We start from the raw sequence: 20,683 nt of genomic DNA, 5'->3' as shown, positions 1-20,683 counted from the left end.
CAAGGAATATGAAAAACTGGATTGAAGTACTATGATGAAAACAAAATCAAATTTCCCACGGGTCATGGTAGTCACGGTCATGTTGCCACAAGGGAATGATAAGTAAAATCGAACGTGTCATATACAAAAGAACGTGACGAGGCGAAGGATGCAGTAGTGTATGGTCTAGATGGCTTAGAGCTACTTCGCTTAATTGTTTATGGTAATCCTCCCGGTTACACTAACCCTGTAGGTAGACACTAGCTGAACGCCGATACTAACTGCATTCAAAAGAATATTGAGCATTTTTGGTCTTTTATTTAGTCAAATTAGGAGATTCCGAAGAAACAATCCATTAATCAGTTGGGTGAATACTTCCAGTCAGCTTTGTCAATGGGTCAAAGTGGGCTGTCATACCTGTCATGTCGCGGGGCCCCACTAAGTCATTGTCGATCAATTGTCTAGCAGTTTCACCAAAACGCCTCCGGGATTTAGCTCTTTACTTAGCTCCACGGTTTAGACTCCACACCGTTAACACGGGAGGGCCCGCGGGACCACTTTGGTCGGACTGGTGGATGACGAGTCAATCCCCTCTTTTGATCCTTTTTCTTGCTCTGTCTGAACTTTTGTTGAACCTGGAATCCACCAGACATAATGAAGTCCCCGAATGAGATTGATATGATAGTAATGCCTGCATTGATATCGTCTTTTGACAGGTATCATGCGCTATTTTTTCTTGTTGTGGCGCTTGTGACCTATGTACTTCGTCGCAAATATGGGACGTCGATGAGAGACGTTCCAGGTCCCTTTGTGGCCTCGTTTTCCAGTCTATGGAGGGTATACCATCTTTGGAAAGGTCATAGTGAGGAGGAGATTCTTAGACTACACAAGGAGCACGGTATGACTCCACAGATTCGATTTAGATTCGGATACAGAGAAACATCCTAACATCACAGGCCATTTTGTTCGCATCGCCGATAATGAAGTAAGCGTGTCTCACCCGGACGCAGTCAAGCAGGTCCTTCAGGCAAATATCGCAAAGGTAAGTTGATACATCGAATACATCTAGATCGAGACGAACAACTCATTCTCGATAGGGAAAATTCTATGCCATGTTTAGTCTTCCAGACTACCACTATGTCAACCAAATGTCCGAACTAGACCCAACGCGCCATATCCAAAAGACTCGTAGCCTCTCGGCAGGCTTCTCACTCACCAACATTACAAAAACAGAGCCGTACCTTGACTCCGTGCTAAAACTCTTCAAGACCCGCTTCGATGAAATAAGCGACGCAGGTAGCACCGTCGAGTTCCACGATTGGTTTAGCTTCTTTGCATTCGACGTCCTTGGGGAAGTAACATTCTCCAAGTCCTTCGGTTTCGTCGAATCAGGCACTGACATCCGAAACGCAATCGCCAACACTGGCTCATTAGTCAATTGGATTGCCGTAATGGGTAATTATGTCTGGTTCCACCATCTCACATTAGGAAACCCCTTGTTTAGCAGACTGGGTCTGCAACCTAACTCCCACATCTTTGATACATGTCTCATTGCCGTCGACGAGCGCAAGAAGAACCCCGAGATCCGTCATGATATGATGCAGCGCTGGCTTGATGTTCGCGCTACCCATCCAGACCGTCTTAGTGAACAAGACGTTTTCGCAGCGGCTGTCGCGAACATCGGCGCGGGTGCTGAGACGATCAGCGCAACTGCCCAGGCTGTTGTGTATCATTTGCTACGGAACCCCCAATACTTGAAGCGTGTACAAGAAGAAATCGACACCGCGCAGGCCCGTGGGGAACTCTCGTCTGTGATCCAGAATAGCGAAGCTGCCAAACTCCCTTTCTTCCAGGCTTGTGTAAGTCTTTAACACATCTTACCTTGACGCGAATACTAACGACGATAAAGTTGAAAGAGGCATACAGATTCCACCCAGGTGTTGCCCACAACCTTCCCCGAGTGATGCCTAAAGGAGGAATGACAATTGCTGGGAGGCATTTTCCTGAGGGGGTAAGCATCTTCATCCTCTTATCCTGATAGGACTAACGAAGAACAGGTGATTTTGAGTGTGAATCCCTGGGTCATTCATCGCAACAAAGAAATCTTCGGCGAAGACAGCGACTGCTACAATCCCAATCGCTGGCTTCGGGCAGACACCAAGAAGATGGATGCATTTTTGATTCACGTACGTATATTACTACCCTATAATATTCATGCTCGAATTAACCACTCTACAGTGGGGAACCGGGTATAATAAATGTCCTGGGCATAATCTGGCTCAGTTTGAGCTTTCCAAAGTCCTCACTACTATCTTCCGAGACTACGAGATTGAGTTGGTTGATCCAAGCAAAGAATGGAAGTTTGAAACTCGTTTCCTTGCTGTTCCTTATGGATGGCCTTGCAAGATTCAGAAGCGTTAGGTATTTTTGATGAAGAGCCGCTTGGTTTCATAATTAAGGGCTTTATTTTTTCAGAACATCAATAAAAAATTAACTGCTAATGTGACTGTATAGAGATTTCACAGTCAGCGGCAGAGAAGACTGGCCTGTTGCTTCAGTTTACGCATATCTCTGGCGGCTTAAAATCCTGGACTTTGGACCTGAGTGTAGTAGGCCATCTCTCTAAATGATAATACAGATCCAGAAGGGTGATAATGAAACAATGATCCAGTAGATTGCCTTTGAATTTCCTGAAAGGTATCAATTTAGGGAGTGACCTTATCATAACCCTTTGGGTATACAAACGACCAATAGAGGCTAGATATAGACGTTAGTATTTCCTGCTAGATGATAGTAGAGTCAGATAGCCTTACATCAGTGGGAATATTTCCGTGATCCATCTATATAATAGTGGTCAGGAGGTGACTCTTCATGTGGCAGTCAATTGTCAAGTTTCATCAACTTACTCCGGATGGGCAATCACAAATGTCCAGGTACCCGTCATTTCCGTTACTGATTTGTGATATCTAGGTATAGTATAAACATCTTGGTTCAAATAGATTCATATATGAATGTGTATGGGAGTTATCTTCTTGTAATGAAATAATTACCTACCGATCCAAGCCCTGGGCAAAGATCCGCCGTAGCAAGAGGGATCACAGCAAGCAGCAAGGTAAAAGGCAGGGAAAAATGCATTTCTGGTTCGGCGATTGTGATGATAGTTTTAGTGTGAAGTAAGTGAGGTTAAAGAGGGGGACCACAGCTACTTTTATCTTGTCTCATTCCTTCCAAGACCTACAGTCCGATTTGAGTTCGCTAGTGTTAGATACGAAGATCAAGGTTCTAGAATATGGTCTTGGAGTCTAGACTAGATGAAAACGGTGAAATTCACCCAATCTCATAATCTGGGTCGCTCGATTGTCATGCACATATAATTTAACCTTAGAGTTTAGTAGGGTAGGACATGGTTGAGTTTGTTATGCAGATCGTGTAATTATTTAGCGGACAGTATTTTACGACTTCTCAGAGAGTTGGTTGCGGAGGCTCCGGTAAACATGAGAGATACCCTGGTAGGTGAGAGCAGTATTTATTCTAGCAAAAGTGATATCGGTGAATATGGTTAAAGTGAGCCGGAGAACTCCTGTAGAACAATTACTTGGCGGTACTATGATGTGGCATCTGTACCATGAAAAGTTCCCCCATCGCGATGATGATGTCATGAAGAGCTCGCGCTTTGAGGTGGCTAGATGGACGCCATCTTTGATTGGTCACTGATGTTTGATTGTTCATGGTCTTCGTATCAAGGCATTAGTGGCTCGCGCGTAATCGGATTTCTAGAGACCCACTATCCACTATAGGATTTCCGCTGAATTGCACGGACTTGTCGTGACTTGTATGGAAAGTGAAATTTTACATACTGAAGAGGGAACGCTTGATGGCAGTACGCCCTGACGACGTACGAAACGGATATACTAAGCAAAACCCACCACGACCGAAGGTCGCCCTCGAGGAGAAGCGAGTCCCTCGAGACCTCGAGAAAGGTCAAAGTGAGAGAGGTGTAAGAGTGTGTATTCTGTAAATGGTCCTAAATTCGTATTAATATGACCATTTCAAAGGTTTTCGAGTGCATGACAAGCGGGGGTTACATTAGAAATTATCTTTCGGAGACCGATGCCTTCATGTATCAGAAAGCCATCCCATGAATTCTCGTTGAAAATGGGTGGCCAATGCTAGTGGAAGTTATCAGGAATCATTGTCATTCTTATATGGGACTGGTACTCACTAACTAGGGGCTGTGAGCCACCATCCACACGAACATCAGCACAGGGGTGGAACAACTTCCCTGCATTCCGCGCCGATGAAGGGATGCTCACGATATGACATCTGGGAAGCAAACACACCCACTCCGGTGGGTCGGTCATGCAATCAGCTCCGTGGCGAGAAGATAAAATCTGCAAGCTGCTTGGCTGCCAAATCTAGATCATCGTTGACAATGATTTTGTCATGAGCGCCCGTGTGGGCATAATCAAGCTCAGCCTTCGCTTGGGCAAGTCTCTTCTGAATAGCCTCCTCCTTTTCGGTACCGCGTCCTCGAAGACGTTTCGCAAGATGCTCAAAGCTAGGCGGGCTAATGAATATGTAGCGAGCGTCAATACTAGGATCCGACTTCATCTGTTTCACACCATGCATCTCAATATCGAACACAACGTATGACGCTTTGGCTAATTGATCCGAAACTGTTTGTTTGCTCGTGCCATATTGGTTCCCACCGAAGCTTGCATGTTCGAGAAAGGAACCCTTGGAAACAAGGTCGTTAAATGTAGAGGGGGTGACGAAGAAGTAGCTTTCGCCGTGGGTTTCACCGGGTCGTGGCGCACGGGTTGTATGGGATATGGTAAATGCGAATTTTTTAGGATGTGCGTCCATAAGCTTCTGAATGAGGGTTCCTTTGCCGACTCCCGATGGGCCAGAAATGACAATAATTCTGGTGTCTCGCGAGACTTCTGGATTCCACTGTCAGCTACTGTCCAATAAACTTCGGTCAATGAAGCTGAGAGCTCACCAGGCACGGTGACGCGACCGACGGCTGTCCCAAGTGGCCGGAGAGATCGGGTTCCAACCACAGTCGCGTGTTGACCTGTCCTGAAAAGACCTCTCCAGGTTGAAGCCATATGAGGCAGCGTGGAGGCCCCACGGTATCCAATGCAGCGAGAGTACATGTTTCCAATAGTGAATGTCTGCCAAGCGAACGATCTGGTAGGGTACGTCTTATCGCACCCGATAAGGATAACTACGACCCCTTTGATGATAAAATTCCACCGCCCTAGAGACCGCCTAGCTTTGAATTAAATATATTCCTAAGATGAAAAAATTTGTCGTTGATTATGTCATCAGGGGGATCATCTGGACCTTCGTACAACAACGAAGGTCAACGGTCTGACTCGATAATCTTCCAACGTTGTGATCAATCCCTTCCGAACATGGGATCTTAAGTGGGACTAATTAAATAAAGCAAATGTGAATTCGAAGATGCCATCTTACTTTTGTGTTTATGCTACTGTAGTAGCGCGGTGCGACAGTATTATATTTCTGTTTATATGCACTATATAATCCAAGTCAAATGGCAAATGAGTACATACGACCATAGGGTGTGGAGAACAGGGCTTCCCGTCCGCTCAGCCGTACTTAAGCCACACGCCGGTTAGTTAGTAGTATGGTGGGTGACCACATGCGAATCCTGACTGTTGTATGTTTTTGTTTTTGCACTTTGTTATAATATTTTCAGTAGTCGGGAAGCTCTCGTTGCTCTACTCTAGCCTTCAGTCCTTCACCTGAGTACCGCTTGCGCGAATTTCTCGCAAAATAACCTTACTTTCAAAAGTTAAACTTAATATAAGCAGGGGACATGTATTCTTGTATACGTTCAAATGTTGTTATTAGTCTGACGAGAAACGGCAGTACATTAACTACGTATATCTTTATTGTACGTGTGTATTTTGATCGAATAGTTGTATCCGTACGTGCTTAATATATAGTGTGGATTGATCTAACCATCAAATTGATATCATTCATATAAAAGCTTTGTTCCTCGCATTTAATCGATCAAAAAATAATATTCCAGAATAGAATATTGTGTAATAAAGTAAAATAGATCAATGAGGTCCATTTAAACATGTCAAAACGATGCAAAAGATCATTGTTCGTCTAATTCCTGGAAAAGGGGTTGAACCCCCATATGAAGTCTAGCGTTTGACCTATCATTGGTCAATGTTTACTTAATGACCCACAACATACAAAGCACTTGAGGCACATGAACTGTGAATGTTGCACGTCAATATGACAATTAGGTATTCTCACGATCGCTGCGTCATGTGTCTCCAACTGCTCCAGTCAGCGGATATGTCATCTGGAGGCGAAAGGGTGGATGGTGCAGCAGGTAATTGCAGATAAAAGAATCCAGGGCTGATGCTACGTAGCATTTCAGCCCTATCTATTATCTGCAACAGATTTCCAAGACTGGCAACATACTGTCAGCATGGAAAAATTTGACATGGTGAAAGCTTCCGTCATTGCTGATCACGGTTCCTCATCTATTTCACATGCAAGATCCATCCCATTCGAATGTCTCACCTTTATCGGACTCCTTGTAAAACTCCTTGTAGAAAGCCGTCTAGAATCATAAGACCGGGGAATTACCAACATTGCTAAAGAGCGTCGGATCCACATACTTTAGCCTTGCAGCTACAGAATTTAGCCGCTCATGCTGATCCCTTGGAATGCCAAGTATTTTATTCACATGTACTGGGCTGAAGTTTTGATAAGCGGTCCGCGCTCCCAGCTGTCCTCGGCCCAGATGCCCTTGTATAGCTGGACCCAGACCGTAGAAGAGCGATGACCAAGGCGGGAGAATACCAACCTAGCATTCCTTTGGTGAAGAAAAGGGTTCCATGTGGTCATTAGCAGATAGTAGATAATGCCGGGAAAACAGCGAGCTCTCTTGCATGCTGAAAACCCTGTTATGCCGTAAATATTATATGGTTGTGGAAATCCCAGCTCTGGGGTCGGTCACGACAGTGACACCAATCATAAGAGTATGCCGAAACTCTCTGCTCTTTTGCGTTGGAACTCGATTACTCTGCATTATGTCTATTTTATTGTCACATCTGCGATCGGCAGTGTCATAATATATACGGCCACGAGGATCCCGGGGTTTCAATATGCTGACGCGGCATTTATGAGTTTCAGTGCCATGACTGGAACAGGATTGACGGTCGTACGTATACTGTCGATCAATATCCTAAAAAATATTGCTAATCTGGATGCAGATCGATCTGTCTTTAATGGATACTGTACAACAAGCTACCCTATTTGTCCTGTTCATTCTAGGTCATGCTATCCCTATCCTCAGTGTCCTCTCCTTTACACGAGCGTGGGTGCTTTGCTCCGTACTGAAAGAGAAACAAAACAATGGAATGGAGAATAAAGGGATTGATATCGCAGCCCTGGATATACTGGAGATTCCAACGCCAGAAAAACAAGAACATGCATCAGAAAAAGTTAAAGCCTTGCCAGAAGTGAAAATCGCCGTGCTGGAAGCACCGACCGACATCTCGCCCGTCGAGCCAGGACCATACAGGGCCGGTACCTGCATTGTCGTCACCGACCTAACACAACTAGAGCCAGTCCAAAGCTTCGTTCCCATCGATGAAAAAGATAAAGTCCAGAATACGAAAATACGCGTTTCACGCATACTCGCCAGGTTCACAGCCATGGCACAGCGCACAAAAGAACATCTGAGCTGGGAAGCCCCGACCGACGACATGGATCCACAAGGAGTAGAGTGCAGAGCACTCGTATTCCTCTCAATCCTGATATTACTCTATATCATTTCATTTCTCTCATTTGGAATCCTAAGCCTCGGCCTCTGGTTACAAATATACAGCCCAGAACTATCCCTTACTGATGACATTTCTCCGTTCTGGACGGGGGCCTTTCTCGCTACATCATCATTCGCCTCTAATGGCATGTCTCTCATCGATACTAGCATGATTCCTTTCCAGAGAGAGTGAGTTCCTCTTGGAACCCCTTGCCATGCTACCGCTGATCACAGACATGGATAGGGCTTTCCCGCTGCTTATCTGTGGAGCTTTGATTCTTGCTGGGAACACGCTATTTCCTTGCTTGCTCAGATTGTTTATCTGGTCCACAAGGAAGTTACTTCCGAATACCCCGACCTGGAGGACATGGCGACAAGCTTTGGATTTTGCTCTCGTCCAGTCTCAAAATGTAAGTTTTCCTCTTTAGAACAGAACCAAGGGATTGAGATTTACAATACGTACAGGTGTGCTCTTTTCTTTATCCTACTTGGCATACATGGTTCTTGTTTGGTACAGTCTTGGTCTTCAATGCTATTATGTGGGGAGCTTTTGAGCTTGCGTCAATCCAGGATATGGAAATCCGGGCTCTGCCTCCCAAATATCGAGTTTTGGATGGCTTTTTCCAGTCTTTAGGTAAGTTCAACATCACCGATTTCTGTGAATCTGCTGACAGTTTCTAGCCATACGCGGTGGTGGTTTCTCCATTGTAGAATTCGACAAATTACCCCAGGGACTGGTCATGCTATATGGTGAGTCTCCACAAAAGTCCAAGAACAAGAACATCGCTAATACCTTATATAGCCATTATGATGGTAATATCCACCTGAACCCCCCAAAAGTTATTACTCTAACCACTCTCACAGTATATTTCCGCCTTCCCGGTCTCAGCGGCGATTGGGTAAGAATATCCACCTCGAATGCAAAGATCTACTCTAACACATACCCGAAGCACATCTCTTACAGAAAGACTTACAAACACGACCTACATCGACAACTCAGACCTAAACCCTCTCCCGTCAACCAACCCACTGCCCTCCAGACTCGCACGCGGTCGGTTCCTATACCAACAACTGCGCTCCCAATTCAGCCACGACATGTGGTGGCTCTCTTTCGCCATCATCCTAATCACAATCGCCGAATCCGATCACTACAAATCTCACCCGGTGGAATTTTCCACCTTCAACGTGATTTTCGAGGTTATATCTGCTTACAGCAGTGTTGGTGCTAGCATTGGATATCCCGGGAGCAATTTTGCATTTTGCGGTCAGTGGACTACGTTCAGTAAGCTTCTTTTGGTGGCTGTTTCGTTGAAAGGTCGTCTTCGGGGTGTATCTATTGTTAATGCCAAGATTGCATCTTCATCGATCTTTGGGTCTTGCGAGATGGCAAAAGATTCATCGTTTGATGGGAGGTTGCAGAAGACGGATTATATAGAGATGAATCGAAGATCTTGTGTCTGAGTTTGTGCTTCATTATCTCAATGACGTATGCAAAGACATTCGCCGCACAGAATGCAAGGGACCAACTGACCACATTCCACGGGTCAAGCTAGTCGAGGTTGAGAAATAATTCTTTTATGCAGCTTGCTACCTTTACGAAGTATATCCGTGTAGTGACGAGTTATTACTTTGGATCAAAGTTGTTCCGATCAGTATGACAATTTCTTGTTGGTACCAGTGGTAACACAAGATTGGAAGCCCCACTATCTACTCCATCCGCCTTTTAAAGCCTTGATCTACAATCTATCCGTAGAAGATGAGGACATATGAACAAAATCAATTCATTTACAGTGAGTCTACTAACAATAGACATAAGGCATGAGACTCGACATTACAAGCATAGCCGACTTGAAATCCCATGACAAAGAAAAACATGGTACAGCTGCGAAATTAATGGGAATGAAACATTTGAAGTAAAAAGGTGGATATCAAGATATCGATAAGATCAACAATCATTCATCAGGGTATGAAATGAAAGCTTAGAAAGATAAAAAAGACAAAGACCTTCACAGACCCCGGGTATCATGGCATTTAGAAGGCCATGACGGCGAACAGGGCAGCGACGACGGCGCCGAAGCTGATGGTGTTCTGGCCAGCAGCGTTGTAGGCTGGGGTGGCGACGGGGGTGGCGGTGGTGGTACCCGAGGCAGACAAGGCGCTGCTAGCGGGGGAAGCAGAGGGCTTGATGGGGCGGCGGGACAGGGTGCCAGTGGGCAGGGGGATGGTGGCCGGGGCAGTGGGGGCAGCAGTGGTGGTCTCCAAGACGGTGGTGGCCTCGACAGCAGTGGTGGGGTTGGCAGTAGCGGTGGCCTGAGTCTCAGTCTCGGGGCAGATGGTGGTAGTCTTGTCTTCGACGACGGTGACGATGGCGTCAGAGACAGAGGCAGAGGCAGAGGCGGTGGCAGAGGTAGAAGCAGAGCTGGAGCTGGAGCTGGAGCTGGAGCTGGAGTCAGCGGCAGAGATACCGAACTGGGTAGACCACTGGTATGCGCCGGTACCCTCGACAACGAGCAGAAGACCGTAGTGGGTGGTTTGAGGGGTCAGGCTGGTGCTGGGGGTCCAAGTGTAGGAACCGGTGTTCTCGATGTTCTCAACGATGGTTTCGAGGACATGAGTGTTGGTGCTGGGGCCCTGGAGGAGGACGAGAGAGACGACATCACCAAGGGTGGGGTCCCAGGTGATCTCGAAGGGCTTGCCCTCGGGAACCTGCTCGTTCAGAGAAGGGGTGTAAATGGGGTTACCCGAAGGATCCTTGCTGTAGTCGGGCTGGGTGTAGGCAGCAGCAACGGCCGCGAAGGTCGACAAGACGGTAGCAGTGGAGAAACGCATTTTGATTTCAGAAAGAATGACTGAGTTGGAATTAAAAGAGTGACAGGCCACAAAGTAAAGAATGACTTTGGGAAGGGAAAAAGATGAAAGAGAGTGGATGGGGGAAAGAAGAAGAAAAGGAAAGGAGATGTAGGAGTAGATGAAGGGCCCTTAGGGCCAAAGCGTAGTGGAGACAGGGAAACATTTCAGAGCCCCATCAAGAAGGAAAGCCAAGACATGCGGGCCAACCAGATGCCCCTCTGCGGTCATAGTGGAGAGCGTCTCCAAGCGAAGGTCTAGTACAGAGCAATTAGTTAGATCAACAGTATTTTATTTCATTTTATTTTATTTCATTATGATTCCAGTATTACGAAGTAGATGTGTACAAATATACTAAGTTCTCTCAATTAAATCAACCCCGTAAACATGAGTAATTCGGCGAGAAATACGGAGTAGGTGAAAAGGGTATGCATCCTCGTGGGGCATGCGGGCGGCTCGTGGCTTAGCTCGTGTATGTATGGTACCTTAGTGTAAGGCTGCCAATGACCCCGAGTCTTTTTGGTTTTTATTTTCAGGCCTTTCTAGCTCATACTAGTTCATAAGTAATCAAATTGCATCATTCCTTCGAGACCCTGGAATTGGAATGTAAAAAATGTAAAAAAAAAATGTAAAAGTCCCAGAATCCCCTAATCCAAAAATGTTGCCGAGCCACTAGCGACGGCGCACCGCTAACAATCAGGTACCAGGGGACACTGTAGAGTAGTGGAAAGTATATGGGAAAAAAGGAAATAATTACCCTGTCACTTCGTATCCGCGCCACATGTGCAGGACACTGCATATGATTATGGCAGCGTTTAACTCCGAGTCCAATCAAATATGATAAATCAATGTGATGTAAATACTGTACTCCGTAGTATGTAAATAAACAGACCATTCCATTTCCCGGAGAATAACCGCATTTCCAGGAACTAAAATTTAATCTTACCCTGCAGCGCCACCGCTTTGATCCCCACCAATGGCATTGACTCATCACCCCGCTGTAAGACCCTGAACTTGCTCACGCAATTGACAAACGTTGAAAAACAGAGAGGTGATCGACTCCCCGCCCACGAACCGACGAACCCATCACAAAGTCTCAAATCGCCGATCAAACCGGTTCGTCGGGAGCATTGGTAACCATGGAAGGGATCAACGGTTGATCAGGGGGGAGGGGGTTGAGCGAAGTTGGATGACGGCGGCACAGCTCCTCGGTACGGAGGACAGCCACCAAAACAAAGCAAACTTTGGGAAATTTGAATTGTCTCAGTTAGAGAATAGCGTTGATTGGTTAAGATTAAGGCTATTTCCTGTTCCTGAGAATGTGGAGTCGTGAATTGGATTTGAAATGAACAGCTAACAGTTTAACTAGTTAGGGATTGGCTTATGGATTCTGGGAAATGAACTCATTCTGCAAATAGATAGTGTCATGGTATTTTCCTTTGTCAGGTGGATGCTAATCTTACGGAATTGTATCCGGAGGGTCTAGCGGGCCTCGGGTACTCCGGAAGCTTCACCGCTTATGGCTAAATGACATGTTCTTGGAAGCTTTGAGAGGCCTCCATCTCACTTGAGAGCTATCAGAACCTCGTATCGAAGGTATTGAGAAAAGAAGGCAAATGATCTATGTGATGTGAACTGGTTCAGCCTCAGCGGGGAGGCGAAAGCATCTGACTCGGATTCAGGATTCAGGGTCTCGGTCATCATCCGACTGATCCCTGTAGGGGCCAAGTCTAGGTCCAGCTTAGTGTTTTGGAATTGATCCTAGTTCGCAAAAGGATGGCGCGAGGCTGCGCCCGATACCAGGGAGCCCATGGAGGGTCTACCTGCAGCGTCACATTCATGTCACCTAAACTGGCACGGAGTACTCCGTACCCCGTATCTGTACGGAGTAGTAAAAGCAGAAATAGTCGTATCATATCTATTTTCATATCGAAATCCAATTGGGTATCTATTTCCCGTCACTACCCAGGGTGAGCTCAGCGTCAGCAAGTGACAAGCCACCCCTATACAAAGACAGCCAAGCCAGCTCAGCGCCCGCTAATCAAAACAGAACCACCGAATACGCAGCGATGCATCATATCTATCCAGATCACTCATGCCAAGTCACAGTCTTCGTCTGCAGGAACTCATCATAACCCGCAATTCCACCAAAGCGACCGAAGCCGCTGCTCTTCCAGCCACCGTGCGGGAGCACAGGCTCATCGTGAACGGTCAGCGCGTTGATGTGGACGGCACTAAATCATGTTAGTACTTAGTAGGGGGAATTTACAGATCACAGAAATCAAACTAACCCAGACTCGATCTGCTTTGCGACACGTAACCCGCGGAACAGGTTCGATGTGAACACAGCAGATGTCAGACCATATTCGGTATCGTTGGCTAGTGCCACGGCGTCTTCTTCGGTGTCGACGACCATCAGCGATACGGTCGGACCGAATGACTCGGTCGCGTAGATATCCATTTCCTTGTTGACGTCTGCAACGATGATGGGTCGCATGGTGGTGCTGGTCTCGTTGGCGTTGGCATCGCCGAAGAGAAGGGTCGCGCCGCGAGAGACGGCATCCGAGACGAGGCGCTTATTCTTTGTGACGGCTGCGGAATTGACGAGACAGAGGGCGGGCGCCTCTTTACCGAAGAGCTTCTCAGCTGCTGCGGCGAGCTTGGTCTTGAATTCGTCCGCGATACCACGTTGGACTACGATGCGCTCGGTTGACATGCAGATTTGGCCGGACTGATGTTTGTTAGTGGTTGTATCCAAGATAGGGAGGTTTTCAACCTACATGCATGAATGATCCAAGGGCGCAGTTCATCGCTGCCTTGTCCAGATCTGCGTCATCCAGCACGATGGCCGATGCCTTGCCACCTAGCTCAAGGAGTACAGGCTTGATGTACTTGCCCGCGGTGGATGCAATGATCGATCCGACCATCGTGCTACCGGTGAAGTTAACCTTGCGCACGGCAGGGTGGGCAATCAATGCATTTGTCACCGCCGCGGCGTCCGCGACCTGGTGGTAAATGACGTTCAGACATCCTGCGGGCAGACCAGCTTGGCGGAAAACATCGCCCAGAGCCCAGAAGCACTTGGGCGCGAGCTCAGAACCCTTGAGAACGACTGTGTTCCCAGCTGCAAGGGGCAGAGCTACTGCGCGGGTACCGAGGATGAAAGGTGCGTTCCTATGACGCAACTGGTTAGCATGCCACACAACGGAACGTAGCGGCCGAAGTTGCAAACTCAGCCAGACCAAACAGAAATGCAGAAACAAGTAAAGAATAACTCACCAGGGCGCAATTGACAGAACCACACCATATGGCTCCTTGAAGACCATCGCGCCCTCACCAGGCCGAGTGACATTGGGCACGATACCCTCAATAGTCGGAATGCGAGCCGCAAAGTCCTTAATGAAGCTAACACCCAAGTTAAAGGTGTGTTCAGCAAAGGGCCGGCCCGCGCCAGTCTCCTCGCGCTGATACGCAATCAGCTCCTCCTTGCGCGAGACCATAATCTCCGCAGCCCGGAACATAATATCACGGCGATCATACGCCTGCACCTTAGCCCAGGCTGGGAAAGCAGCTTGGGCGGTATCAACAGCGCGTCGGGCATCATCAACCGAGGCACCAGCACAGAAGCCAGACAATTCTCCAGTAGCGGGCGCATGAACCTCGAACTTGATGTCAGTGACGATCGACTCACCGTTGATGATGAGTGGCGTCACTTTGGAACCGAGATCAGACATGGTGAAAGGAATTGTGTGGAATGAATATCAGATCAGATTAGGTCCCCCTATTTTTTGGTGCGGGGGAAGCAGAGTTTAAAAGCTCTGAAAGATGGTGCTGCTAGGCAAGGGCAGATCTTGCCGGATTTAGTGTGGAGGTGGAGGAGATTTGTGGATCAATTGACGATAGAACGATAATTCGGAAATCGAGGTTTATCTCCGACTTCAAATGTTGGATATCCGATAAGGCCGGGTATATGGTATAGAGTGGTTCGCTGAGATTCAAGGAACAAAGAAAATATATGGGGCGTCCCTCACTGAATTACCTTGTAGCCGAGTGGGGGACGACTCCCGAATGAAAAGGTGGACAACTTCTGCTGACAAACGAGCAGGTGAACCCCACTAGTGGAATTAAGCCTTCAATTTATGCGACAAAATAAGTATTGAAGAATGTACAAAAGAGTTAAATTTCGAGGATATATGTACCAGAAAAAGCCAAAACACCGTCAAAAAATGCTGGTCAAACGCCAAGCCAATGTACCAATCCCGCTCCATAATGCCCTCCATAATGCCGATGTTCCCAAAAACCTCATCAATTGGCCCAAATCTTAGTTGAAGTCGAAGAATTATTCTTCGCAAAGTCCGCAAATGGACACGCCGACGGTTTCGCTACTCCCTCCGGTGTCCTCGACGACCCAGTAGTATGAACCGAAGGCGCAGTAGTGTGCGTCGACGGCGCGAGACTACTAACAATACTAACCTGATCATCATCCATGGAGCTGCTTGCGCTACTTCCAACAGGTTTTCCGCAGTAGCCCTCATCGTTCCCGGAGCCGAAGCTGTACATGGAGATCTCATCAGCGAATTCCTCGCCGTTGCGGCAATGCCATTTGGCGAAGAGATCGTTTTGGATCCAGATGATTTTGTTGATTGCGCGGAGGAGGGCGATTTTGCGACGGAGAGAGAGGACGGGGTGGGTCATAATGGCTTCGGTGAAAATGTCTTGGACATAGCCTAGGCAGACGCCTAGGTGGATGTATTCGATGTTGAGGGGGGCTTGGCGGACTTGACCGGAATGCATTTGGCTATGAGGTTCCAAGGTTCCAAGGTTAGTATAGGTATAGGAGATCGGGGTGGGGTTTATTTACCCGACTTTGTTCAGGTATCGCCAGAATTCCATGCTGGTAGGGTCCGAGCACAGTCGGACCAGGTACCAGCGTAGGAACATCTTCCGCCGTTGGATCTGGGGTGTCTCTTCGGTGAGGTAGTCCTCTTCTGGCTCTTCCTCGCTCACCGTGGTGCGGGTGTGGAATGCTCGCGAGGTGATGTCATAGACCAGGAGTTTCTTATACACCATGTTGACGACAGTTGGGATAAGTTGTTTGAGGTGTTTGGCTCCGCTTTGAAGAGCTTCGATATCGTCTGAAGAGTTGGTTTAGTATCTGTGCAAGTATATATGAGATGAACACATACCAGAGCTCCACTCCAGAAAAGAATGAAGATACTTAATGCGCTCTTCCAAGCTGACATATAATGATTTGCGGTCAATATGCTCCGGCTGAAAGCCAGGCCCTAGACCGTAATCACAAGGCATGATTGATAAAGTGATTTAAGTTCTGAAAGATACTTTCAAACTTGGAAGCTCAATGAGAATAGGACTTTCAACTTTGGAAACGAAATGAATGAGAAAAAAAAACTGGGTCGCCTCGTGGCAAACGTATAGGATAAGCAGATCTTTTATACCTCCCCAACGGCAACCGTCCGATCAAACTCTAGCATACATCATGCTCTATTCCCAAAATGGGGGGTTGCAACAAAGAAAAGTGGAACGGAACTCCTGCCTAGAAGAGAGAATGGACCCGATTCTCCCAATCTAAGGCAGCAGCTCATCTCCAAATGGCGGTCACTTAGATGCAGGCATCGTCGAATCAGACCACGCAGAATTCCGTGGTAGTAAAGTCCGGGCTCAGAACAAGGCTTCGGGAGGTATGGCATGATCCCTGTAATTTCCTCCACCCTCCACAGTGGACGTCACGGCTCGGAATCTATGGAATTATGGGTCACTCTGTCACTGTCGAACATGAAACGAACCCCCACGTGGAGAGGGAAATGGGAAAAAAGCAAACGCGGAGAACCAACACAACTCGGATCCGATACAATATCCGCATAGCTGTTGCGCCTCTTGCGCTTGGCGAGATAACGGAAGTCTAGGGAATTGACAATGACCTGTCGCTTCTTCAGACTACAGGGTCAGGGTTGCGTGTCGAGCTATACTAGACATGTCACTAGTTTGATTTCCGAACGAAAAAGTCAAACTCAAATTTGGTAGATCCAGATGCAAACACGCTTTGATTAACGCGCTAGAGCTCCGCTGCGGTCCCAACGGCTAACCGAGAACCAAGTGGAACTTGTAACTCGGAGCCGACGGATCGGGGCGTGATGGGCGTTTTTTTCTATTTCTATTACGAATACGAGATCCAACTGGATGGAACTCAGAGTTAGGAACATGATGTTTTGACCAGTCTGATTTTTGAGATTCATGAAAAGGGGTGAAAGAACAAAGAAAATGTGCCGCCACAAAGCTCGGTTATAGGAACTAACTGCCGATGTCAAAACGCCTTTTGAAACGCCTTTCCCGCTTGGGCCCTCAGCTTCAACCATAGAACGAAAGTAAGATTATTGAAAGTGGCTTCTAGAAAAACCACCGAACATTTCAGCTGTGGGCCCTGACAAATTCATGAAAACTTGCATAAACACTAACCCACTAGTTGTACTAAGTTATGGAAAGACCACTAAGTTCCCCGTTTTTAGCAAATCGATGGAATTTTTTCCATTTGCGTGGCCTGATTCGACCGGGGAGTTACCGAGTGGATTTGTTGCCTGATCAAAGCAAATGGATGATTTCCGGTTGGACGCGCATACGTGAAAATTTTCACCACAAAAGGGGGAAATAGGGGCTGGTAAACCGGCTTACTTTTCTTTGTTTACGTTGTTGATAGATCGACTTCTTGTTTTTTTTTTCCCGTTGATGTCATCCAAAGAAGCTTTGCCCCTGGTAATGAAACTGAGACGCGCCACGGCTGTCGATCAAAAATGCCTGTGTTGATCACTTGGAAAACCGCGGTCTAGACGCTAGACGCTCGGTATGCTACCTATGGGATCCTTGTTTCATCTTTCACCCCGCGTTCTGACCTTGGGCCTTGCCGTGCCAAGTACGGAGTAATCAATTTGACTTTGTGAAGAATATGACAGCTGCAACTATCCGTGTGGCTTTATCATAGACTTTCCGTATATTAAGTAATCTCATGAAGTAAGTATAAAGTATGGATCTGTGGATGTGATCTGTCTATCTATAGGAAATAATCGAAAATCTCAGACTGGACACTACTAGTAGGTAATTTAATCCGCGCTGCCGTGTCACACGGCTGGGAAAAAAATCAAGGGAAATTTAATCGAGAGACTAAACTAAGTTCATCCCGATTTGGACTAACCTGAGTCTTCAAGACCGATTTAGTCATTCTGTACATCTGAGCCGATCCCGATAACGTTTAGTGTATCTAAAGTGTCTACCCCTTTTCACTTATACGTTTTGAAAGTTTGTTAGAATGTACGGGATACTCCGTAGAAAGATACGAAGAAAAAGGAGGCTGACGGTAAACTCGAATCCAATCCATGGTAGCTTTTAAAAATTTCTTCTCTATCGGGTTAGACAAAGAATGTTTACATACGTACTCCGTATTTATTTGTAATTAGTTCCTTGGCTATACTTGGAACTGCCCCTCATAATGCCGTACCATTGCTCCGTGCCGCGGCTGCATCATACAGACCCTGAATATCGGCCTTCCACTGGACCTCGTCAACCCGAGATAAGCGTCGGTCATAGGTCATCAATCCGTTGACTTCACCTTCGACGTCGGTGGTCTGTGTCCAGACGCCACCGCTGCAGGAGAAACGGCGGACCTGGTCCTGCAATTCGCTGAGGAGCAGATGACTACGGTAATTCCAGGCGTCGAGGGTGAGATCCATCTCATAGGTCTGGTTGATGGCGTTGATTGCTTTTTTGTCATTCCAGAGACTAGGGTTGTGAGCAAAGGTTTCAGTTAGAGCTCGGGTAAACTCCGGGATGACTTACTGTTCAATGGAGACGTTGTTGCCGAGTCCTCCGAATTCTCCTTGGAAGCCAATGCGGGTATCGTCGTAAGGGCGGGAGTTGATGGAGTAGAATGGGGTCCCACATTGTGGGTTGGCGTAGTGGTGGTTGTCCTATTAGAATGAGTGAAAGCCACGGAAAAGGCGGGAAAGAGCTCGGAAAAGGTCTTGGAATACTAAGGATTTACTCACACTGAAATCCCCTGCTCCGTGATCATACCAGCCGGTCGTCGAATCCACTAGCCGCGTCGGATCCAATTGTTTGATTCGGTCGGTTAACTCGAATTCAGGATAGTAATCGGTCCGCTGTCCCCAGCCTTCGTTATATATATTCTGTAAAACATCAGCGCTGAAAAATCAAATCCTGCGAGATTGGACTTACCCAAGTTGCAATGCTGGGAAAGCTCTTGTGCTGATTGACCAGGACTTCCAACTGACGCGAGAATTCAGCCTGTTGCGCTGCATTAGGCAGCTCGGAGGGCCGCAATGCAGGCATATCCTGGATGACAAGCAGACCCAGCTCATCACAAGCACGATAGAATAGCTCAGGCTCCACTTTGATCTACGATTTATTAACACCATGCACTCAAACGGCTAGCGTTGTTATACTCACATGCTTGCGGACCATGTTGAAACCCAGATTTTTCAGCATTTGCAGATCGTACACCATAGCATCCTTAGTGGGTGGCGTGTAAATTCCATCGGGCCAGAAGCCTTGGTCAAGAGTACCGAACATGAATACAAACTCGCCATTCAACAATGGCCGAACGACGCCGTTGACGGTTCCCTTGGAAATAGTGCGGAATCCTGTGTAACTTTGGACCTGCTCTTTGCCCAACTTGATAGTGATGTCATAGAGATGAGGTGAGCTCGGGGACCAAAGCTTCGGGGAATCGACATTGAATTGGAAGGGCTGATTAGCCGGACCTCTGTGAGTTGCAACGACCTTGTCACCATCGTGGACAGTGACTAGAACACTGGTGGTGACGTTAACAGAGGAAGTATGCACGGTCATATTGACTAAAGAGTATTAACGATCGAATATCAATTAGAAGGTGGATTACCCACCTTGACCCTTCATATTCCCATCTATGTCTAGTCGCGAGACATGATCCTTTGGTGCAGGCTCAATCCAAACACTTTGCCATATCCCACTGCAGGGAGTGTAGAAGATATGGCTGGGCTTGAGGGTCTGCTTTCCAATGGGAATAACATAATCACTACTATCAGTGGGATCATGCACAAAGACAAGCCTAATTCCAAGTCAGCCCCCTTCCAGTCAAACATAGTGTCGAGGTACTCACAGCTCATTTTTTTGGCCCGGCTTCAGAAATCCTGTAATGTCCAAAGAGAAACGAGAGTATCCACCACGATGAAAACCTGCTTTTCTTCCATTGACAAAGACTGTGGCTTCATAGTCCACGGCTTCAAAATTGAGCAAGATATTCTGACCGTTCCAGTCTGATGGCACCTTGAATGAGGTTGAAAACCATGAATATAACATATACTCACCCTGGACCCCTGCATATGGTCAGATTGATAAATCAAGCCAAGTCCAATCCAAAGGAGACCTACCTGAGAGACCACTCTCCAAACAAGACGGAATAAGAACATTCTGGGCAAGGTTGTGCCCGAATGGCGGATTCTGAACAGCAGCGAGGCTTGATGCGTTCTCATACTGCCATACTCCGTTCAAATTCTGCCATTGAGATCGTTGCATCTGTGGCCGCGGATACTCAGGCCATGGATGGGTGCCCACTTTATCCGTCCAAGGCGTTGTCAGCGGTGGCTCCTTGGGAGCATACCCAGCAGTGGGAGCTTGTTTGACCAGCGACCTTGTATCATGACGCCCTGGATAAGCAAGGCTAGAGCTCACCAAAAGAGAGAAAACGGCACTTCGCAGAAGACGCATCTCTCCAACTAAACCCGCCTGATGTGGACTGGAAAAGCCACAACGAGGTCTACACAGCAACAATCTTTCTAGGCGAACATTCTTGCTTTATACTATGGAACGGCCCTTGAAGGGACTGAAATGACCGAGCTATCTGACCATGCTTGTAATCTAGCGAAAAAGGCAAAAAGTCGGTTCCAAGACCCCTGAGAGCTGGAAGGAGTTTTAACTGGTATGTTTGCTAGGTATTGGCCAGTCTTGCTAGGGTATGATCCCCACATAGGTCGG

The 20,683-nt window shown here is 47.1% G+C and overlaps 7 protein-coding genes across 7 annotated transcripts; 2 read left to right on the top strand and 5 right to left on the bottom strand.

Moving 5' to 3' along the window:
• Positions 1-633: 633 nt before the first annotated feature.
• Positions 634-2,400, top strand: N7520_011650 (cytochrome P450; the record flags this gene model as incomplete). Its single annotated transcript, XM_057145583.1, has 6 exons — positions 634-877; positions 936-1,021; positions 1,077-1,838; positions 1,889-1,990; positions 2,037-2,165; positions 2,218-2,400. The coding sequence occupies 6 exons, from the start codon at positions 634-636 to the stop codon at positions 2,398-2,400; spliced, it is 1,506 nt and encodes a 501-aa protein (XP_056991337.1).
• A 1,944-nt stretch (positions 2,401-4,344) lies between these two features.
• On the bottom strand, positions 4,345-5,090 carry N7520_011649 (guanylate kinase; the record flags this gene model as incomplete). The annotated part of the gene is made up of 2 exons (XM_057145582.1): positions 4,345-4,922; positions 4,982-5,090. The coding sequence occupies 2 exons, from the start codon at positions 5,088-5,090 to the stop codon at positions 4,345-4,347; spliced, it is 687 nt and encodes a 228-aa protein (XP_056991336.1).
• A 1,922-nt stretch (positions 5,091-7,012) lies between these two features.
• On the top strand, positions 7,013-9,256 carry N7520_011648 (uncharacterized protein; the record flags this gene model as incomplete). Its single annotated transcript, XM_057145581.1, has 7 exons — positions 7,013-7,192; positions 7,245-7,984; positions 8,040-8,205; positions 8,261-8,429; positions 8,477-8,634; positions 8,660-8,694; positions 8,722-9,256. 7 exons carry the CDS (start codon positions 7,013-7,015, stop codon positions 9,254-9,256), a joined length of 1,983 nt encoding a protein of 660 aa, XP_056991335.1.
• A 570-nt stretch (positions 9,257-9,826) lies between these two features.
• Positions 9,827-10,624, bottom strand: N7520_011647 (GPI anchored serine-threonine rich protein; the record flags this gene model as incomplete). The annotated part of the gene is made up of 1 exon (XM_057145580.1): positions 9,827-10,624. The coding sequence occupies one exon, from the start codon at positions 10,622-10,624 to the stop codon at positions 9,827-9,829; it is 798 nt and encodes a 265-aa protein (XP_056991334.1).
• Positions 10,625-12,731: 2,107 nt separating this feature from the next.
• On the bottom strand, positions 12,732-14,376 carry N7520_011646 (aldehyde dehydrogenase; the record flags this gene model as incomplete). Its single annotated transcript, XM_057145579.1, has 4 exons — positions 12,732-12,876; positions 12,934-13,373; positions 13,423-13,816; positions 13,922-14,376. The coding sequence occupies 4 exons, from the start codon at positions 14,374-14,376 to the stop codon at positions 12,732-12,734; spliced, it is 1,434 nt and encodes a 477-aa protein (XP_056991333.1).
• Positions 14,377-14,947: 571 nt separating this feature from the next.
• N7520_011645 (protoglobin family protein) lies at positions 14,948-15,949 on the bottom strand (the record flags this gene model as incomplete). The annotated part of the gene is made up of 3 exons (XM_057145578.1): positions 14,948-15,440; positions 15,504-15,777; positions 15,829-15,949. 3 exons carry the CDS (start codon positions 15,947-15,949, stop codon positions 14,948-14,950), a joined length of 888 nt encoding a protein of 295 aa, XP_056991332.1.
• Positions 15,950-18,135: 2,186 nt separating this feature from the next.
• N7520_011644 (putative hydrolase) lies at positions 18,136-20,416 on the bottom strand (the record flags this gene model as incomplete). The annotated part of the gene is made up of 8 exons (XM_057145577.1): positions 18,136-18,430; positions 18,488-18,618; positions 18,697-18,837; positions 18,887-19,066; positions 19,118-19,524; positions 19,573-19,757; positions 19,809-20,025; positions 20,080-20,416. The coding sequence occupies 8 exons, from the start codon at positions 20,414-20,416 to the stop codon at positions 18,136-18,138; spliced, it is 1,893 nt and encodes a 630-aa protein (XP_056991331.1).
• Between the last annotated feature and the right edge of the window lie 267 nt (positions 20,417-20,683).

Source organism: Penicillium odoratum, assembly GCF_028828045.1.
Source record: "Penicillium odoratum strain IBT 22623 chromosome Unknown utg000008l_segment0_segment0, whole genome shotgun sequence".
Taxonomy (NCBI): Eukaryota; Fungi; Ascomycota; class Eurotiomycetes; order Eurotiales; family Aspergillaceae; genus Penicillium; species Penicillium odoratum.
Note: the sequence above shows the minus strand (reverse complement) of the source record. Positions and strands in the feature narration are given on the sequence as shown.